This window comes from Podarcis liolepis (assembly GCF_965112155.1).
Source record: "Podarcis liolepis genome assembly, chromosome: 7".
Lineage (NCBI taxonomy): Eukaryota > Metazoa > Chordata > Lepidosauria > Squamata > Lacertidae > Podarcis > Podarcis liolepis.
Window position 1 is genome coordinate 5,820,491 of NC_139561.1, and position 21,947 is coordinate 5,842,437.

At 46.1% G+C, this 21,947-nt stretch overlaps 1 protein-coding gene across 1 annotated transcript in view; it reads right to left on the bottom strand.

Annotated features, from left to right (window-relative positions):
* Positions 1-21,947, bottom strand: part of TGFA (transforming growth factor alpha) — a 53,976-nt gene that overhangs the window by 20,025 nt on the left and 12,004 nt on the right. The window contains exon 2 of the mRNA XM_083514488.1: positions 12,477-12,530. Coding sequence (XP_083370614.1) covers positions 12,477-12,530 — 54 coding nt within the window. The remainder of the gene's footprint in view (positions 1-12,476; positions 12,531-21,947) is intronic.

Below are 21,947 nucleotides of genomic sequence, written 5' to 3' on the forward strand. Positions count from 1 at the left end.
TTTCAAATGAGACCCTGGAAGAAATTAAACATGGTCGAAAACTTTTCCTGCATTAAGTTAATACTTTCTTTGAGGAAAAAGGTAGGCTTGTTCCAGTTCTCAAAAAACAACTGGAAAATTGAAATGAAACACAGTCGTTCTTAATTGTAGTCAAGGCGCAATAAGAAAAATCATGTCACAGGTCAGGTCAAGAAACCGTGCTGGAAGGCCCCAAGTTGCCGAAGAAAGTGAATCCCACTCGGAGGAAGAAGGTTGCCAACTTTGACACACACACACACACACACACACAATGTTCATTCCATTAACTCTTTAGTGGCCACATCCCCTTAGAATCATAGAATCATAGAGTTGGAAGAGACCACAAGGGCCATCGAGTCCAACCCCCTGCCAAGCAGGAAACACCATCAGAGCACTCCTGACATATGGTTGTCAAGCCTCTGCTTAAAGACCTCCAAAGTAGGAGACTCCACCACACTCCTTGGCAGCAAATTCCACTGTCGAACAGCTCTTACTGTCAGGAAGTTCTTCCTAATGTTTAGGTGGAATCTTCTTTCTTGTAGTTTGGATCCATTGCTCCGTGTCCGCTTCTCTGGAGCAGCAGAAAACAACCTTTCTCCCTCCTCTATATGACATCCTTTTATATATTTGAACATGGCTATCATATCACCCCTTAACCTCCTCTTCTCCAGGCTAAACATGCCCAGCTCCCTTAGCCGTTCCTCATAAGGCATCGTTTCCAGGCCTTTGACCATTTTGGTTGCCCTCCTCCGGACACGTTCCAGTTTGTCAGTGTCCTTCTTGAACTGTGGTGCCCAGAACTGGACACAGTACTCCAGGTGAGGTCTGACCAGAGCAGAACACAGTGGCACTATTACTTCCCTTGATTACTTCCCTTCACCACACCCAAACGTTGCATTTGGATCGAGGAGACCCAGTTTAACTTTCTGCACAGCCATGAAATTCACTGTGGGGTCTGCCTTGAACAAATCAGTCCCAGTCAACCACACAGGGTTGTTGTGAGAATCAATGGGGGAGAGGAGATGTTCACCAAGTATAAATAAAAAATACCCCAAACCACCACCACCCGACATTTTAAAATTCATTCTTTATTGTACTCTGATTTCAAACGGAACAAAACACAGCCGTAAACAGTGGGAGAAGATAAGCTCACTCGGGCTATTTTTAAAGGAACATGAGCTTAAGGCAAGGGAAAAAGGGATGTATTGCTGTCTAAGTGTTCCTCCTCTTAACTGTAGTGCTTGCTTTGCACAGATCAGTGACATAATATCATCTCATTCTGTAAGGACCAGCAAGATAATCTATTGACTCCAATTCCAATATTCTTATATGTGCTGTTTATTTGTATATATTTTAAAATTTTACATCTGGATGTTTTATGATGGCCTATACCGTGGTACCTTGGTTCTCAAACTTAATCCAGAACTCCGTTCCAAAACCAAAGTGCTCCCAAACCAAGAAGCGCTTTCCCATAGAAAGTAATGCCAAATGGATTAATCCGTTCCAGACTTTTAAAAACAACCTCTAAAACAGCAATTTAACATGGATTTTACTATCTAATGAGACCATTGATCCATAAAATGAAAGCAATAAACAATGTACTGCAGTCACACTATCAATCAATAGCTGAACTGGGTTCCACATATTCACAAAAACAAAGCAAAAAGCTGCAAAAACAAAAAAGCAAAATAAATAGCAAAAACAGACAGATCTCAGAGTAACACTCAAAACTGAAGTGTGGCACTCAAATCAGAAGCATAACACTCAAAATGGATTTGTGGCACTCAAAACGGAGCATATTCAGCTTCTGAAAAAAGTTCGCAAACTGGAGCACTTACTTCCGGGCTTGAAGTGTTTGGGTTCCAAGTTGTTTGAGTACCAAGGCATTTGAAAATCAAGGTACCACCGCACTTGTAATGCCTAATAAAGGTTTGGCTAAGTACCGTAGGTAAGTAAGTAAGTAGGGACGCGGGTGGCACTGTGGTCTAAACCACTGAGCCTAGGGCTTGCCGATCAGAAGGTTGATGGTTCGAATCCCCGCGATGGGGTGAGCTCCCGTTGTTTGGCCCCAGCTCCTGCCCACATAGCAGTTCGAAAGCACGTCAAGTGCAAGTAAATAGGTACTGCTCCGATGGGAAGGTAAATGGCGTTTCCGTGCGCTGCTCTGGTTCGCCAGAAGCGGCTTAGTCATGCTGGCCACATGACCCGGAAGCTGTCTGTGGACAAACGCCAGCTCCCTCAGCCTATAGAGCGAGATGAGAGCGCAACTCCAGAGTCGTCTGCGACTGGACCTAATGGTCAGGGGTACCTTTACCTTTACCTAAGTATGTAAGTATGTCGATTGACTCACTAGCATAGATGGACATTTTTTTAATTTCAAGCACTGGATCAGGGCTCACTGTGCAGCTGGAAAGCAATTAATGAGCCATAACGAGACAGCTGTGATTTACAAGCTGATGAAACAGCCCCTTTGATTGTCCCAGGCTTCCACATCAAAAAGGACTCAGTTGCTCCTTTGGTTCTCCTCCTACACTTCTAATCTGATTAATTAATTTAGTTCGTTAGCTAGTATGCTGCCCTTCATCTAAAAATCACAGGGTCGTTCCCAACATAAAAATACAAAATGAAAACACAAAATACATAATGAATCAAAACCAGAGAATGTTAATAAGCCAAAGAAACATTTTTGCCTGCTGCCCAAAGATATGTAATGAAGGCACTAGGCGAGTCTCCTTGGGGAGATCATGCCACAAACGGGGAGTCACCACAGAAAAGGCCCATTCTGGTGTTGACACCCTCCGGACATCTCGTGGAAAAGGCATACAAAGAAGAGCCTTGGACCATGATCACAGGGTCTGGAGAGGTGGTCTTTGAGGTCTTGCTGTCCTAAGCCATTTAAGGCTTTATAGGTCAAAACCAGCACTCTTGAATTCGGCCTGGAAACTAATTGGCAGCCAGTGTAGTCAGGCCAGGATCAGTGTAATATACGCACGCCATCTTGCCCTGATGTGCAGCCTGGCCACCGAATTCTGCACCAGCTGAAGTTTCTGAACCATTTTTAGAGGCAGCCCTACATACCAGGGGATAGATGAGAGAAATTAGACAATCCTTGTCCAGATGGGGCCACAGTTGGGCCACCAGCTGAAGCTGATGGAAGGCACTCTGTGCCAGAGGGACCACCACCCCTAGTTTTTATCAGCCAAGAGGCGCTAGCGGTTGCCACTACGACCCAAGCCCCTTGTCCACATCCTCTTTTTTTTTTATATAAAATATTTATTAAGAATTTAAACAATAAAACACCATTCACATACACAACCCAAAAAAGAAAAAAACACCATCACCGTCAATCAATAAAGAAAAAGAAAAGAAAAAAGAAACGAAAAAAGATATACAAAAAAAGACAAAGGACAAAAAATCATAAAAAAGACATGAAAAATGGTTCAGTTTCATAAATAAAATTTCCATAACCCTCTTTTCTGACTCCCTCTCATCTCCCTTTTCTGTGTTCCCATTTACAAAATCTTATTCAGCAATGCTTCACCTTCTCTCAAAACTTATTTTAAATTATACGTTTCAGCTATTATGTCTCCAATTTTTCCCTTTGTTATCAAATATTTAAGCTTGACATAATATTATTCAAATTTCGCCTTTGTTCTTATAAATCAATTATTTTCATACTCCTTTCAGCTATGTCACTAATGCCATATTATCTTTATATCCTGCATCATTCTAGCATTCATACAATTTACAATACTTTTGCAAATAATCCTTAAATTTCTTCCAGTCCTCTTCCACTATCTCTTCTCCCTGGTCTCGGATTCTGCCAGTCATTTCTGCCCCCCTTGTCCACATCCTCAAGCCTTACTAACTGAAACCCATCCAACACAACAGGATTAGACAGTTGCTTTGGACACCCCTTGAGACTCATCTGCTGTAATAGAAGACTCAAGATCCTGGGGCAGACTTTGTGACCACCCATTTATATTTAAATGTGCACCTCAGTATTTGTACCTCAGCATTTCTAACATTTCCCATTGTGTTTTGGTGGTTTGGGGCAGGAACTGACTGTGAAACTCAGAAAAGTGCAAAACCCAGAGGAGACTTATGTTCCAACCTGTGCATTAGTTAAGAAGGTGCAAATTTTGGCAAGAGCACATCTGCAAGCACCAACAGCTCACAGCTGAGCTACTGGGCCCCAGCAGGAAGGGGCTGGATGAGGGTTCAGAAGGCTCAAAACGTCTTAGAATTGCCTTTTTCTACAAGGCGGGAGGACGGGACAGCAACAGAACAACGCAGCTCAGTCTATTAGAGCTTCGCTTCGCTAATGTCTGTCCCGACATGAGGAACTGGCATTGAGCATCTTCTAAGAAGGCGGAAATCTTCCCTCCAAGCTTGGAGATTTGCGGAGCCTCCTATAATTTTGCGCCTGCCATTTTGAAGTCAAATTGAACACCAGCCTCTTAGAAAGGAGGCTTTATCCGGCTGCCAGGAGTGATATTTATAAGTTCACCTTCCAAGAGACACAAAATGCCTTTCAACAGGCTGCCGTGTAAATAACCAGGGGATGGCATGAATTGGCCCCATACAAACCTCCAGAGCCGTTTTGCTTTGAACCTGAGAAAAAGCGTGAAGAAAACACACACACACACATATAGACAGACCCTAAGACATCCGGCTTTTTATGGTCCCACCATTCCAAGTAATGGATCATGTGAGACAGCTTTCCCCTGCCACACACCTCCACACACACAGGTATTCTGCACAAGCCATATTTCTGACATTTCAGTGCTTTCCAGAAAGGCAAGTGTGGACATGTAATCTCTTTCAATTCAACCCATTCATAAAATCTACTGAACATCCTATGAGGTGGGAGGGACAGGCACAAGACAAGGAATAGAGTAAAGAAGAAAAATAATTCAATGCCCTTTGATTTACTGGGATATTCCACACATTATGGAAGAAACAGCTGGTCCAGCATATTCCACATAGCGCTGAACCAGTGATACCAGAATATTAGCGCAGGAATAGGGAGACCTGGCTTGGGGGAATCCCAAGTTCAAATCTCTACACCTGCCTCCCCTAACCTGGCGCCCTTCAGAGGAGCTGGCCGAGCCAGCACAGCCATATGATGCTGGGGGTGATGGGAGTCGTAGTCCAAATCCTCATTGGGAAACAACTTGGGGAAAGTCTTTAGGTGACCTTTTGAAGGTTCATGCCAGGACGTAGTTCAAGGTGAAAGCCCCAAGCCCTCTCAACCAGCAATGCTGAGGCCATCAGAGACATACCTGAAAGGGAGTTTCCATTCAAATTCCAAAAGCTTCCCAAAGGCTTCCCAGCCTAAGACCATGCAGTGTGAGATGTGGAGCCAGAGGGTGGGGAAGGGGGAGGGAAGCAAGCCTGGAGCAACTATGCTGGAGAAGTTTGGCTGGATGGGTCACTGGAAGTTCACTGGATGCCTGCACTGGAAGCACTGCAAAGGCCAACAATTTAAAAGCTTGGGGTGCTATGCAACTATGTTTTACTCAGAGTTGACCCACTGAAATTAATGGCTATGGCTAAGGTCAATTTTGCTAATGTTCCTGTAATTTATATGAGGCTAGTTATCATTGCATGCTGCCTTTCTGGACAAAGCATGCAAATACATTAGCACATTGGATAAGTGAATGAATGAATGAATGAATGAATGAATGAAATAATACACAAGGCTCATCTAGGATTCTCAAGTCTTGACAAGGATTACAAGGGTTTGTCAAAGTAATTAGCTTCTGTCAAAGTAATGAGCGGCTGTTTTAAAGATGTAACATTCTGAATTGTTACAATTCCAGTCACAATTCAAGAACGGTAAAAACAAAGCTATATCTATATATCCAAGTTACTTAACTGTTACGAAATCACAACACCCAAGTCTATTATTTATAGCCAAGCATGTTAGCAAGAGATTGAGTTGTTCTCTTGGCGAAAAGCCAAGAACCCAGACAGTTATAAATGCCATTGAAAAACCACACACCCCTCTATTAAAAGACAAGAGTCAGTTTAAGTGTGTTCATTTCAAAGGGCAGATTGAGGTGGATCCATGGATCAGTTGAGCATGTACACACACCTGCGAGACGAGGAAGCAAGCCCTTGCCGTTTGAACAGAGGAATGCCAGGTGAATACCTGGAATATTTACTGGTAACTATGGCAAAATATAGCCAACTGATAATATGTAACCAGATAGCTGACCAGTAGCTCCATCCAAAGAGACAGGGAGCACCAAGGTACTTTGTCAATAGCAGCTGAAACTCTTCAGGATTTGGGCATCCTCTATATGCATAGTTGACGCGGGTGGCGCTGTGGGTAAAACCTCAGCGCCTAGGACTTGCCGATCGTCAGGTCGGCGGTTCGAATCCCCGCGGCGGGGTGCGCTCCCATTGTTCGGTCCCAGCGCCTGCCAACCTAGCAGTTCGAAAGCATCTCCGGGTGCAAGTAGATAAATAGGGACCGCTTTATAGCGGGAAGGTAAATGGCGTTCCGTGTGCTGCTCTGGCTCGCCAGAGCAGCGAAGTCACGCTGGCCACGTGACCCGGAAGTGTCTGGGGAAAGCGCTGGCTCCTGGCCTCTAGAGTGAGATGAGCGCACAACCCTAGAGTCTGTCAAGACTGGCCCGTACGGGCAGGGGTACCTTTACCTTATATGCATAGTTATACTTCATCTCCTCAGCTTGTAGGCACTTTGGAATTGTCCAAATCACTTCGTAGATACTCAGAATTCAAGACCTGAATCACCGGACTCTGTTTGCTTATGAAAGGACTGTGGAAAAACACCAGCAATAGGTCTTCAGATCACAACAGTTATTTGCCTGGGAATTCATTGAAAGTGATGCTAAGAACAGGCCAGAATCACACATTTGAATCCCAGGAAGTCTCTGTGGCACAGAGTGCCTTCCATCAGCTTCAGCTAGTAGCCCAGCTGTGCTCCTATTGATAACCTTACCTTTGTTGTCTATGCTCTGGTACCCTCTAGGTTAGATTATTGCAACACACTATATGTAGGTCTGCCTCTGAAGATGGTTCAGAAACTTCAGCTGGTGCAGAATTTGGCAGCCAGGCTGCTTACTGGGGCAATACTTGGCGTTAACAAAGGATATTCAGTCACCGGATGTGCAACCATTTGCTTTTCATAAGAAACACAAACCACCTTGCAAAGCAGTGTAACTGTGCAAAACTGCTAGTGTAAAAGTAAAGAGGAGTTTGATTATTTCACTCATCCTTGGATTTCCTCAGTGCTCCTCTGCCACAAACAGTTAAACCCGAAAGCCACATTCTCGCTTGCCAGAGCAAGGGGAATCTGAATTTTGGAAGGTTCAGGACAGACAAAGGACTCGTGGCCGACCTGCCTCTCACGTTGAGCCACTGCCAGAAAGCCTCTGCCAGTCAGTGGGGGAAATACTGAGGTAAAAAGGTAAAGGGACCCCTGGCCATTAGGTCCAGTTGTGGCCGACTCTGGGGTTGCGGCACTCATCTCGCTTTACTGGCCGAGGGAGTCGGTGTACAGCTTCCGGGTCATGTGGCCAGCAGGACTAAGCCGCTTCTGGTGAGCCAGAGCAGCGCACGGAAACACCGTTTACCTTCCTGCGAGAGCGGTACCTATTTATCTACTTGCACTTTGACGTGCTTTCGAACTGCTAGGTGGGCAGGAGCTGGGACCAGGCAATGGGAGCTCACCCCGTCGCGGGGATTCGAACCGCCGACCTTCTGATCGGCAAGTCCTAGGCTCTGTGGTTTAACCCACAGTGCCACCCGCGTCCCCTAACACAGCTGTAGTGACTATGTAATTTTTTTTTTTACTCTTTCTGGGAAGAGTCAGGTCAAAACTGATTTGAATTAGGCATGCTTAGGACAGTGAACTGTCAAAATGTCTTACAGATATGGTATCTCCACAGGAAGTGTGACAAATATCTAAATGGCCAAGAGTTTATGGGGAAACACACACATGTTCAGAAGCACTTGCAGCTCAAAAGGGTCAAGAGGCATTGTTAGTGCCAAGGACAGACAGGTCTGCGAGAAGGTATTTCACCCAGGGTAAAACAGAGTCACCCATTTTTACTACACACCTAGACAGCTGCAGGCTGGGTTGTAAAGTCGCCATTGGATTTTATAGCTTCACATAAAAGAACAACTGGTCTGCATTCATCCAGCAGATCTCTTGATCATTTGCAAAGTGACACCTGGGGTGGTCTCTCTCCAAGGGCCAAAAGGTTTGGTACAGAGTGCAAGTCTAATGGTCCCAAAGAAGCAGAACACACCACACACCATGACGCCACTGCAACATAGCGGGAGTGCAAAAAAACAACAACACAGAACGTGGCACTGAGTGGAGAAGTCCACTTTCTTAGAACCTAAGTTTCCATTTAAGGAGGAAAAATATCTTTCTAGTCCTTAGGGCTGCAAGGATTAAAGGGGTCTGAACAAGATCATAGAGAGGGGCTTTGGTACCCAAATTGAAACAAACTTGCTTCATTTGTGTAATTTATATGGATTTGTTTTCTTGGCACAAAGTTTTCAGTGCCTTGAGGAAACAGAATCTGTGTTTGCACACAATCCTAAGCTATGGCTTGTTCTAACCATGGTTTGTTCAATCGTAAGTTGTGTCACAGGCAAGGAAAACAAACCACGGCTTGTTTCTCCCAAACTTGATTTGTTTTCTAGCTGCTTCTGCCTCATGATTCTGCATCTTGCTGACCATTTGGTGTGTGGACAAACAAACTATGGTTAAGCAGGGCTGTTGGGTTCGGACAACTCACAGCCCACTGGAACGGGTCCAGACAGACATGCAGACCAACCATGGCTTAGTGTTTGTTGCAACCAGAGCTCTGGGTGACATTATCTCAAAAAGGATATTGCAGAGTTGGACAATGTTCAGAAGAACCAAAATATTCTAGGGGGTGGAGCAGCTCTCCCATGAGGAAAAGTTGCAGAATTTGGGACTATTTAGTTCAGAGAAAAGGTGAGTAAGAGGCAACATGATAGAAGTTTATAAAATTATGAATGGCATGGAGAAAGTGGATCGAGGAACGTTTTTCTCCCTCTCTCATAACACTAGAATTCATGGACATCTAAAGAACTTGAATGTTGGCAGATTCAGGACAGACAAGAGACAGGACTTCTTCACAAAGCAGGCAAATTATGGAATTTGCTCCCACAGGAGGCAGTGATGGCCACCAACTTGGGTGGCTGTAAAGGAGGGTTAGACAAATTCATGGAGGAGGAGAGGGTTAATGCTGGCTATGAGCTACAATGGCTATGGTCTGCCTCCATGGTTTCTGAACACCAGTTGGCTGGATGGGCCATTGGCCTGATCCTGCAAGCTCCTCTTATGTTCTTAGCTTTGGCCCAATTATACTGCTTTACTGACTCCAGTGTATTTTTATTTTGCCAGCGCCCAGGAGAGGTTTGAGAAGCCGTCTAGCCTACCGTGGCAAACTTCCCTCTCCAGCAGTATCACTTCAAAGACCCCAGGATTGCCTCCCCCTAAAGGCTGCCGGTTGTGGTTTCAAGGGAGGATTCCCATACGTCTCAGGCTTGTCTGCACGGAAGGGAAGAAGGGAGGAAGGAAGGAAAGATCCTTTGGCTCCAAAATGCATAAAGTGTGAAGCAGCCACATATGACACACCACACAGTGCTGGAAGCCCCTACAGCCAGGACAGCAACGAGGAAGTAAAGCACTGAAGTTATTATCACGCCAAACTCCTCTCTCTGCCTCCACAGCTGCAGAACATCCTCCTCTTCTCCCACAACTGCAAAGCATCATTAGGGAAGGCTGCCGCCTGATTAGTAACAGACAGAAGCATTTCAGCAGAGATCCTGCCTCCTGTAAAGCTAAGCTGCCCTTTGATCTCAGGACCCGCTCACGCTTTGCATATCCCTCCATGGAAGCCACCCTAACAGCCCAGGGCCAATTTAATTCGCTCCAGGAAGCATCTCATTGGAACAAGGCTGGCCATGTACACAGGTTTAATCTATATAGGAAGGGCGATTTCTGTACATCACAAAAGCTCGGGGTTAATAGCCCAGTGGATTAGAGGATTGCAGAAGCAGATCCCACTCTTAACCCCAGGGCATTGCAAGTTAAAAAGGAATCAGGCCAAGGGCTGAGGCTCCAGAGACAGAATAGCTGGTTCTGCGTCCAGCCTACAGCTGCTTAATGCTCTCTGTACCACAGCACTGAGCAGATTTCTCCAACCTGGTGCCCTCCAGATGATTTGGGCTTCCACTCTCATCAGCTCTAGCATCATACAGCTGTGCTGGCTGGGGCTGATGGGAGTGGTAGTCCAACTAGAGGGCACCAGGCTGGGGAAAGGCTGATGCCAAGGCCTTCCTTTGCAAAATGTCTAGGAAGTTTTAAAAACCTACAGACAGAAACACCCCAAACCTACACCCAAGAAACGAAAATGCAACTGCTTGAAAAAAGGCTAATAGAGAAAATACACATCTAGGCAGAAGAGCAAAAGGAAGGCAATTTTCCAAATATAGTTTTGACAACAGCACATTTGGCAAAACTGGGGAGCAGGAACAAGAAGCTGACCACCCCAAAGGACTCCCAACTGCTTCCTCCTTTCCATTCTCAATCAGCCATACTTTAAAAAACCAAAAAACTATTGGATAAAATATTTGGGAAATCCATCACCGCCATGGTCCTCAGAGGTAGGCAGCTGGACCCATTTTGGGTTGATGCAGCAAGGAAATTACAGTGGTGCCTCGCAAGACGAAAAGAATCCGTTCTGTGATTCTCTTCGTCTAGCGGTTTTTTCGTCTTGCGACGCAAGCCCATTGACGGATTAGCGGATTAGCGCTATTAGCGGCTTTTAGCGGCCTATCTGCTGATTGGATCAGCTGATAAGCGGCTTAGCGGCTTAGAAAAAGGGGGGGGAACCCCGCAGGAACTCGCAAGACATTGTCGTCTTGCGAAGCAAGCCCATAGGGAAATTCGTCTTGCGGAACGACTCAAAAAACGGAAAACTCTTTCGTCTAGCGAGTTTTCCGTCTTGCGAGGCATTCGTCTTGCGGGGCACCACTGTACTAAGTTCTTCCTATTCTAAACTGGGGAAAGACCAGAGAGCTCAATCTATCCACTGGAGAGAGATTGATGGGAGTCAGGTGGGGGTGGGCAGGGCGGGGGAGAACAAAAATGCATTCCCTTGGCACCCCCCTTCTCCCTCTCCTTTTCCTGCTGAAAATGAGGGGGAAGGTCCCATCCCTTTTGACCCAGTATTACGATCCCTGCTGCAAGAGGAACAAAATGTTGCAAGGCTGCACCAGCTCTGCGTCATTACCTGTCCTCGAGACCAGAAAAACGAAGCTAAAACAGAAGAGTATAATTTTATAACTAGGCAGCTGTGCAGTCCATTCTTATCAAGCCCTGCTGGAATGAGGAAAGGTTTTTGTTTTTTAACTGAGCTGCCAACAGATACCACCTCCTTCCATTTTTGCCAGCAGAAAACCAGGTGAACAATGCTGGAGATAAGAGAATCTCTCTCATCGGTTACATCAGCTGAAAATGGGAGCAGCTGAACAAGAGGTGACCTAAAAGTTTTAAATGAGAAACCCCAGTCACAGAGATCCTGGCAGCCACACCTCCTGCAGTCTTAAAAGAAAGTTCCAATGTTAACTGCTGGGGAGAGGGAGACCTCCACATGGCAGTATTTGTATTTATTTGTTTGCAAGGATTAGGGGAATTAAGAGTGAGCCTGCAGACACGCTGAAGGAATCTGTGCCAGCAGGCAGTCACCACAGGGCAGAGGCAATGCGTTGCAGTGGTTAGAGTGTTGAGCTGGGAGAGGGGCTGTCACTTAAATAGTTACCCTGCAGGAGTGAACAGCAGCCCAAATCCAAGCTTTCACACACAAGGCAGACTGCAGCCTTGGACCAAGAGGAACTCGTAAAGGTAAAGGGACCCCTGACCGTTAGGTCCAGTCGCAGACGACTCTGGGGTTCCGGCGCTCATCTTGCTTTATTGGCCGAGGGAGCCGATGTACAGCTTCCGGGTCATGTGGCCAGCATGACTAAGCCGCTTCTGGAGAAACCAAAGCAGCGCATGGAAACGCCGTTCACCTTCCCGCCAGAGCAGTACCTAGTTATCTACTTGCACTTGAATGTACTTTCGAACCGCTAGGTTGGCAGGAGCAGGAACCGAGCAACGGGAGCTCACCCCGTCACGGGGATTTGAACCGCCGACCTTCTGATCGGCAAGCCCTAGGCTCAGTGGTTTAGACCACAGTGCCAACTGCTTCCCATAGAGGAACTCTTACCGGTTTGTTATTTATTGCATTTATAGCCCAAGAGGAGCTCAAGAGACCAAAGAACCAAGACCACAGAGAAGCGTTTGACACGTGCTTTTTGACTGACACCCAGCCGCACGGGAAGGCAAACAGTGACAGGTGGCATCAAGCATATTTCATTTTACAACTTAATGAACTCACCACTCAAGGCGGACGTTGTGTTCTCCACGGCCTGGCACACAGCTAATACAATACCTGGAGAAGGAAAAATAGCCAGGTTTAAAAACAGGGATCATTTGAGAGCGTCAAGAGTTTACCTTAAAAGCTCAGGCTATTGAAAATCCCACCATGACAAGCTGTGTGTCACACCCCCCCCCCTTATTATTCAGGTACATCTGCAACCCAAAGCCAATACCCAAAACACTCTGATGCAACCCAGCGAGGGTGAAAGTTTAGGGTTGTGATTCAAGGCCTGCATGCCATGCTGACTTCCAATATATTTACTTCCAAGTAAACGTACAGAAGACTGGGCTGCATTGGCTCAAACTATGTTCCCCCTTCTGCACATGATCAAAGGCCAAAGAGTGGATCTTGCAATCAGCTACTTCCTAATCAAATTAACAAAAATGAATGGATTTCTTGGCAAGAGCACATGCGGGGGGGGGGGGGGGAGCAACTAAAGTCAGAGCTATTCAGACTTTAATCCGGTCTTCAACCTTCTCAGATTCAGGAGTCACTTTTTAACTAATAAAATGGGACCTGATTTTAATTGCCCTTTGCAGCAGTTGAAGATTATACAAAGAAAAAATAAAAGTGTTTTTTTGTTTTTTTTAAAGGGTAACTTGATGGGTTTCAGGAGCAAAGAAACCTCATCTGATAGTGTCCCTGATTAGGACGACTGCATGGGATGGAAGTAGGATTGGGGGAGAAATTTGTTTTGTTTGCATTTTAATATGCACCAAATTTGCAAATGCAACTGAAATGCAGCTGTCTTTCAAAATTCATACATCCAAATTTTGCAGTGCAATTCTCCAACTAAAAAATGCATTAAAATATGTACAGTATGGTAAGGGAAAGGCATACAAAATTGGGCATTAGTGGAAATAACATACTGGACCAACTACATTACATTGCGGGAAAGTGCTTGCCAAAAAGCGTATACAGTGGTGCCCCACAAGACGAATGCCTCGCAAGACGGAAAACTCGCTAGACGAAAGAGTTTTCCGTTTTGAAGGTGCTTCGCAAAATGAATTTCCTATAGGCTTGCTTTGCAAGACGACAATGTCTTGCAAGTTCCTGCGGGGTTTTTTTCCTCCCCCCCCCTTTTTCTAAGCCGCTAAGCCGCTTATCAGCTGATCCGATCAGCAGATAAGCCGCTAAAAGCCGCTAATAGCGCTAATCCGTCAATGGGCTTGCTTCGCAAGATGAAAAAACCGCTAGACGAAGAGAATCACAGAACGGATTCTTTTCGTCTTGCGAGGCACCACTGTACCAGGCAACAAAATCCGTCTGTTAGGTGGGCAGAACCACAGGCAGAAGTGGACACAGGGACTTTCACTAGCAAGTGGGGTGGGGAAGAGCATTTGCTTCACATTGTTCCTTTGATTTTGCTGGAGGTGCCAGCTGGGAAGGAAGAGGAGTTGGGGGCTGACCCAATCCCTGGACTGATTCAGAAGAGCACCAGCGAGGACACTGGCTCAGATCCCGACCAAGGCAGCTCTTGGCCGAGCCATACAGCGACCCATAAATATGCCAACAGCATCACCAGGCGTGATGGGAAAAGTTTTGGAAGCGCTTTGGCCGACCTCATCCTTGGGATCGGTGCCCACCATGATTCAAGCTGGAGCAGAGATCATGGCATTCCCCCAGCCCCACAGAAGAAGCACCTCTCCAGCTCAGCCGGGGTTCAGCACCCGCCGAAAACACACACAGAGAACTCATTAGCTCAGCTGGGAATTCTGAGTTATTAAAAGACCGGTGGGCCCACGCGGTTCAAAGGAAGAGTCCTTGGGGGAGTCAGAAGGCACAGGAATGCCTGGCAAGGGCTTCCGATGGATTCTCAAAACACTGAACTACAAAAACTGGCTTTCACACACAGCTGGTCTTAGTGACCCCCCTCGTGGGGGGGGGGGCAGGGAAGGGAATCTTTATTTTAATGCATGTATATCTAAGGAGTTGCCTTACCCCAAGTCAGAGCGCTGGACCAGCATTTGGGACTGAGTCCCTGCAGTCTTTCCCAGCTTGCTTGCCCTCCAGCTGGTTTAGACTACAGTGCCCACCAGTCCCAGCTCAGGGATGATGGGATTTGTAGTATCAATGTACGTAGTATGTGTGCCTGGCACATATCTTTAGGCGCCAGGCAAAAGTATTCCCCTTCTCCCAGGTATTGGCCTAATTAAACAATCCATGGCCTTGTAAACTGTGGCGGGCGGGGGGGGGGGTTATTGTTTTTGTTATTATGGTATACATTTTTGTGTTTTTATGTTATAAACTGCACTGGGATCTTCGGATGAAGGGCGGAATAGAAATTCAATAACTAAAACAATAAATCAATAAATTACACAAACATACATAAACGGTGAAGGACACCGGGCTGGACAAGGCTGAATTACTGGTTTTGTTTTGTTTTAACTGGAGGTGCCACTGTGGTCCCAGTCCCCGGAGCGATCACTACACAGCGCCCTTGCTTTTTAGTGCTGGGTTCGGGATATCAGAAGCTACCAATACAGTCACCTCAGTACTGTCAACTCTGACCGGAAGCGTCTTTCCTGGGTTTCAGGATCTCTCTCCCAGCCATCCTTGGAGATGTTGGAGGTTGAACCTGAGATTTCCTGCAGGCAAAGGCAGCTCTGCTCCCGAGCTAAGGCCTTCCCCTACTTACAGAAAATCCTACAGCGCCCCATATTTCCAAGGGGGCTCTCGTTCAAACACTAACCAGGCCTGCCCCTGCTTAACTTGCAGCTGCTTTCAAGCTGGTGTGCCTTTGTGGGTGGGTGGGGGGTGGGTGGGAAGAGGGGTGCTGAGGCAGCGCTGGGAATTCCAGAGCAAGGGGAGGAAGAGAGAATGCTTCTCATGCCCCGAGACAGAATGATCAGGTCCACCCAGATACAGGGCAAAGCCCACATGAGTCACCCTGGTTTGGTTAATCCAGAATAAAGGCCCCTCCTTAATTCTGCTCTTGAAAGAGACACGGGTGGTTTTGAGGAAACTTCTCTGACAATCTTCTTGGGACATGGGAGTCCACGCAAGGAAGCAAAGGCAAGCCACTACAGGCTGCCGTCTCACTGCAGTCTTCTTCATCTCTCTCCCTACCCCCCAGCTTGAGTTCACACTCCGACTTCTCCTCTTCTTAATCATCCAATAGTCGCAGTGCAGGAAGACTCCCCAAGCTGACAGGACACACTCTCAACCAGAGACAGGCATTGTCAGCTTCCACAAAACAAACACAAGCGCCTTATATTAATGGAGCAGAACTGCTTAAGTCGTGGCCCTCTGCTCTTCACCCAGGGTCTCAGACAGACGAGCCACTGGTCCGACTCTAGGTTGCTTTCTACATCCCCTTCAAAATCATGGCACCCTCAGAGTTCAGAAGCTGCCCGATTCCACAAGAAGGCGTGGCGTGTGACTCTGGCTCTCTGACCAGCCTGCAGTCACTTTATCAAGAATGCAGGATTGGGCCTTCGGAACTGAGACGGCAGCACTTTGGGCTCTCAATCAGGCCTCTTGCAGAAGATTCCACAGTGAAGTACAGCAAGGTCACAATTTATGCTCATTTAACAGTCACAAATTCGACCATATAGAGTTGTAAGGGGTCCCAAGAGCCATTTAGTCCAGCCCCCTGCAATGTGGGAATGTAAGAAAATAAAGAACTTCTGGGAAATGATATATAATGAGATGAAAAAGATGTTGAAATATACATTTTTTTAAAAAAAAACAGAAGCATTTCTACTTGGTATTATAGATCAGGATATTAATAGGCAAGATGTCAAATTGTTTTTATACGCAACAACAGCAGCAAGAGTATTGTTAGCCCAGAAATGGCAGCAAGAAGAAATTCCGACGAAAGAAGAATGGCAGACGAAAATAATGGACTATGCAGAACTGGACAAAATGACCGGAAGGATTCGAAAGCTGCGGGAACAGAGATTTACAGAAGATTGGAAGAAGTATACGAACTATTTGAAGAGCAATTGTAATCCACAAATTACGCTAGTAGGACTACAATAAGTTTTGTAGGAAGAAATATATGAAGTGCTACAGAGTAGATAAAGAATAGAGATATTGGTTATGAATTTTAAATGTAATAGGGAAAACAAGAAATGTATACTAAGAGATTAGATTGGAAAATTTTCAGACTGGACTGATGGAAGTCAAAATGTTGAATAAGATGTTAAAATAGGTTTAATTACTGTTGAAAATGGTATGTTAAAAAAACTAATAAAAAATTATTATTTTTAAAAAATCCAAGCAAGGGCAAGCGCTTAAAAGTTCTTGTTGTGTGGGTCTGCTTGGGCTACCCAACATGGAAAGAGCTTTTAAGCGCTTCTTCTTACTGGGAGGGTGGGGGCAAGACTTGCTCAGTGCAGCGGCTCTGGGGTGCTCTCCCGAGATCTTGAGGGGCATCTGAGTTCTTATGAGATCTCGCAGGAGCATCCTTCCAGAGAGGAGGGGCCAAGCACACCTTGCCCACCAAGCGGACCTGGCGCGGAAAGAGCTGTTAAATTCTCTGCCTTGCTGGGCAAAGGCCGCTCAGCACTCAGTCCCTGGGAGTCCTGGGGATTTGCTCTCCCTCCCCTTCACACACTAAGTAGCTCAAAGGGTTTGGTATACATGGTTTTCGTGCAAACGTGGATCCCTTGGACCCAGACCCCCCATGTAAGATGTAGTCGCACTGTACCCAGACGGGGGTGATGGAGGGAGTGGAAAGAAGAGAAGGGTTCACGGTCCAAGGTTGTTATTTCTTTTTTTGTTGTTAAATAATTTTTATTAGTTTTCAATTATAAAAATCTACTGTATATTGTATCAACACCATATTACCACGCACATTTCTCATTAACATCAAAAAATATCCAAAAAGAAAACACCCCCCCCCAAATCCCCAGACTTCCCTCCACCTTCCCTTCCCTCTTTAAATAAACCAAATCATCTTACATTCCAAATCCTTTTACCCAATTTTCCAACAATTAAATTTGTGATATGCTGCACAGATATTTTAAATATTCAAACTGTTTAGTGCATTACACATCTCTGCTTACAAACTATTTCCCCTTTTAAAATAATCCTTATTGTTGCTTTTTGCAAGCGTTTTTAAGCCATGTCTGCTGATGTCCCGATTTATTTACAATCGCTGGCCCCTAAATGAAAACCATTTCCCAGACAGTTACCCATTCTTTTTTCTTACTTCGACATATTTAAATCTCCTCCGGAAGAGGCTTCCCATTAGGACGATTCCCAATTTCAGCCCCCCTTCCTTCCAAATTTCTCTCTGTCTCCACAACTGTGATTTCACCAAAATTTCTCTAACTCAAGGCAGTTATTCCTACAGCGTATTGAGAACTGTGCAAACGCAAACACACACACACTTTGTTCTGCTGAATTACATGGGGCGTCCAAGACAAAACAAGCAACAGGCAATAGCAGCACAACAAAGCATTGAGCAGCAAGCAGCACCAGGGAAGATGTTTGCACCCCAGCTCTCCAATCTCAGCCACATACAAGGGGACGTAATTGGAAGCAGGAGCAAGGAAGTGCAACCACAACAGAGGTCTGCCTGCCTGGAAGGCGACCCAGCAGGACCACAAAGGAGGAGGAGCGCTCCTGGAAGGAGAGAAAACTTCGTTTCCCAGCTTGATTCAGAGGAAGTTCACGGCAGCTGTTCCAAAAATGGAAATGGCACAAAGCAAAGGTGATCCCACCAACGTTTCTGTCCCGGACAACAACAAAAATCCGAACCGAAAACCCTCCCTTACCATTCAGGATTCTTTCAGAGCAGGAAAAGAGAGTTTTGCAAAAGCTGCCAATGCTTATGTCTGGGAATTAATTTTGATGGAAAAGTTAACAGAAAGGGTACGTGAAAGAAAACTTGAGAAACTACATAATTTTTACATAACGTGGTCCTCCATTATTACATATGCATCAAAGAAAGAACATGCATTTAAACCACCTAAGATACATGGGAGCCTGTGGAATGATATTTTTTAAACCAGCAACTGTAGAAATATTTTTTTAATTTGACAATATTACTAATGTAATTATCTGGACGTAGTTGGGGCTGTTTGGGGGGGTTAGGGGAAAACTGTATTTGATTGCTTGATTATATGTTGTTCTTATATTCAACTAATAATTTTTAATATACATATATATACATACATACACACACACACACACACATATATATATATATAGCGCTAGCCGCCCTGTACCATGAGAAGTCTGCATCTGCCCCAGCAAGTTACATTTGCAGGGCATCAAACCCAACAAGGATGGCATCCCTGAGATGCACAGATGTGCTGCCTGTTTTGGTTGCACAAAGTCACTTTGCACACCACACTGTTAGGCTACCTCTCACAAACACCATGCTGACAAGATTCCAATTCTGAAACCAGACACGCCAAGGTCTCTGGCAAGCAAAGAGGCATCTCACAATCACAGTGAGCAAATTGTCCCTGGTGTAATGAAATATGCAGTGTGGTACAGTGGTTAGAGTGTCGGACTAGGACCTGGGAGAGGACAGGGTTCCAATCCCCGCTCAGGCATAAAGCTCACTTAGGATAGTTGCTGCCTCTCAGCCTAACCTGCCCTACAGGGTTGTTGTGCAGAATAAATGAGGAGGGTGGGAACCATGTATGCTGCTCCTTGGGGGGGAAAAGGTGGGAAATAAATGCAATACAGTGGTGCCTCGCAAGACGAAAAGAATCCGTTCTGTGATTCTCTTCGTCTAGCGGTTTTTTTCGTCTTGCGAAGCAAGCCCATTGAAGGATTAGCGGATTAGAGGCTTTTAGCGGCTTATCTGCTGATCGGATCAGCTGATAAGCGGCTTAGCGCTATTAGCGGCTTTTAGCTGCTTTTAGCGGCTTATCTGCTGATCGGATCAGCGGATAAGCGGCTTAGCGGCTTAGAAAAAGGGGGGAGGGGGGGGAAACCAGCAGGAACTCGCAAGACATTGTCTTCTTGCGAAGCAAGCCCATAGGAGATTCGTTTTGCGAAGCACCTCCAAAACGGAAAACTCTTTCGTCTAGCAAGTTTTCCGTCTTGCGAGGCATTCGTCTTGCGGGGCACCACTGTAAATAAATAAACCAAGTTTATAGTCATGCAACTCTATCCTATGTATGTAGTGTGATGGAGGCAGCAGGACCCTGGAACGAACACACCTCCTGTTCACGTGGACTGGCAATCATGCCAGCCACTTTCAAGCCTACCGCTGCCACAAACACTTGAGGGCTGGAAGCATTTCCTTCATCTGAAAGGGTTCTGATCTTCTAGCTGCAGAATTCAGGTCCATGAGAAAATTCTGCCCTCCCTTAGAATTGCACAAGACGAGCAGAGCTACGCAACGTTAGGAGCTGCTATTACAGTAACGGACGTCAGTGTGCTAATACCATGTCCCAGTTGTCTTGTAATGCTGGCATAACAGCACAGATGGTGACTTCATGCCTTGGCAAACGGAGCCTTTTGAAGACCATCTGTGGAGAGGACCCAGGAGAGCTGGTGGGGTGGGACAGGGGAATGAACATAAGAACATACAAAGAGCCTGCTGGATGAGGCCAATGCATCCTTTTATCACTGTGGCTGACCAGATGCTTGTGGGAAATTCACAAGCAGGATTCGAGCACCAGAGCCCTCTCCCCTCCTGGGGTTCCCACCAGCTAGTCATCATGGCTAGTAACCATCGCTATTCCTCTCCTACATGTCTTTGTCCAATGCTCTTTTGAAGCCATCCAGGCTGGCCACCATGACTGCCACCCATGGGAGAGAGCTCCACAGTCAGGTATAGGAATGGGACCAAACCCTGGGGATTCTGCCTAAAGGGGAAAGGGCACCAGCACACCTTCCTCTCTCTCAAAAAATTCAAGGGTCCATCTTTTTAGTCAAGGACCCAGGTGACTGTGCACAGTGCCATACGAACATGATTCTACAAAACAAGCACAGCACTGAGCAATTGTTCAAGCAATTTGCAAAGTCCAATTAGGAAAAGCACAATGACCAAGTCAATGCAAAGCGATTCTGTGGGATGTAAAAGCAAAACATTTGCAGCTGAAAGAAAAGAGGCCCTTCCCAAGTTCTTCGGAAGAGGGTGTGTGTATACGCGCCACCCCCACCCCCAGCCCTTGCCCTGGGAAAAAACCACCGGGCTTTGCTTAAGCAATTTTGGGAGGCAAAAAATGAGCGATGAACAATACAGCGTGTTCCTCTTTTTCCTCAGTCAACTGGGGAAAGGGAGCACAATTTTCTGCTTCAGGAGCAGTATACGGTCATTCTTGGTTTCAATGATGCAAGTGGCAGAGAGAAGCTGAACTATGAAGTCCAGATTGTTCTGAAGCCAGTGTGTGACCTACAGCGTGAACCTTCTGCATGAATATATGAGAGCCAACCAGATGTCCTCCAGGTGTTTTGTACTACAACTCCCACCAGCCCCAGTTGGGCTCCCACCAGTGTGAGCATTGCATGGTCATGTTGGCAGGGGCTGGTGGAAGTTGAAGTCCAAAACATCTGGAGGGCATCTAGTGGGAGAAGAGGGCACTACAGGGCCATGGCCTGATCAGAGATGGTCTGCAACAGCAATGCGATCACCATGTCAGCCTAAGAACCAAAAAAGAGCCTTTTAAGGTAGTTCAGCTTGAGCCTCCTACTAAACTGAGTGAGGAGCAGGCTAGCAACTGAATTGGTGATAGAAGGGAGGTGTGATTTGGGGGAAAGGGGTCTTCTCCAGTTCATCCTCTTTCTACAAAACTATACCAGCAGCCTTTCTGAACCTTACCTGGGGTTCCCACAGGGATGGAAAGATGGACAGTCTGGTAGCATATCCCAAAAGTATGCCACAGCCAAGGTGAGCTTCTCAAAGTCACCTCCATCCCCGCCCCCCAACGACTCTGGCCTCCCAGAGGGAAACAAAAGAGTAAAGTCACTAGAGGGTTTGTTTTTCCCACAGCGAGGTCTCTATGTGTTGCCATGGGACGCAAATCCTGGTTAGACTATTCAGAAGACCCAGTATACCTGAAGGAGCGTCTCCACCCCCATCGTTCTGCCTGGACACTGAGGTCCAGCGCCGAAGGCCTTCTGGCGGCTCCCTCATTGCGAGAAGCGAAGCTACAGGGAACTAGGCAGAGGGCCTTTTCGGTGGTGGCGCCCGCCCTGTGGAATGCCCTCCCATCGGATGTCAAGGCGATGGACAACTACCTGACATTCAGAAGACATCTTAAGGCGGCCCTATTCAGGGAAGCTTTTAATGTATGATATTTTAGTGTTTTTTGGTTTCTGTGGAAGCCGCCCAGAGTGGCTGGGGAAACCCAGCCAGATGGGCGGGGTATAAATAATAAATTATTATTATTATTATTATTATTATTATTATTATTATTATTAGTACCCAAATATCCCCCCATGAGACCACCACCAAGAAGGCAGAGGGTTCAACTAGATCATGGGTAGGCAAACTAAGGTCCGGGGGCCGAATCC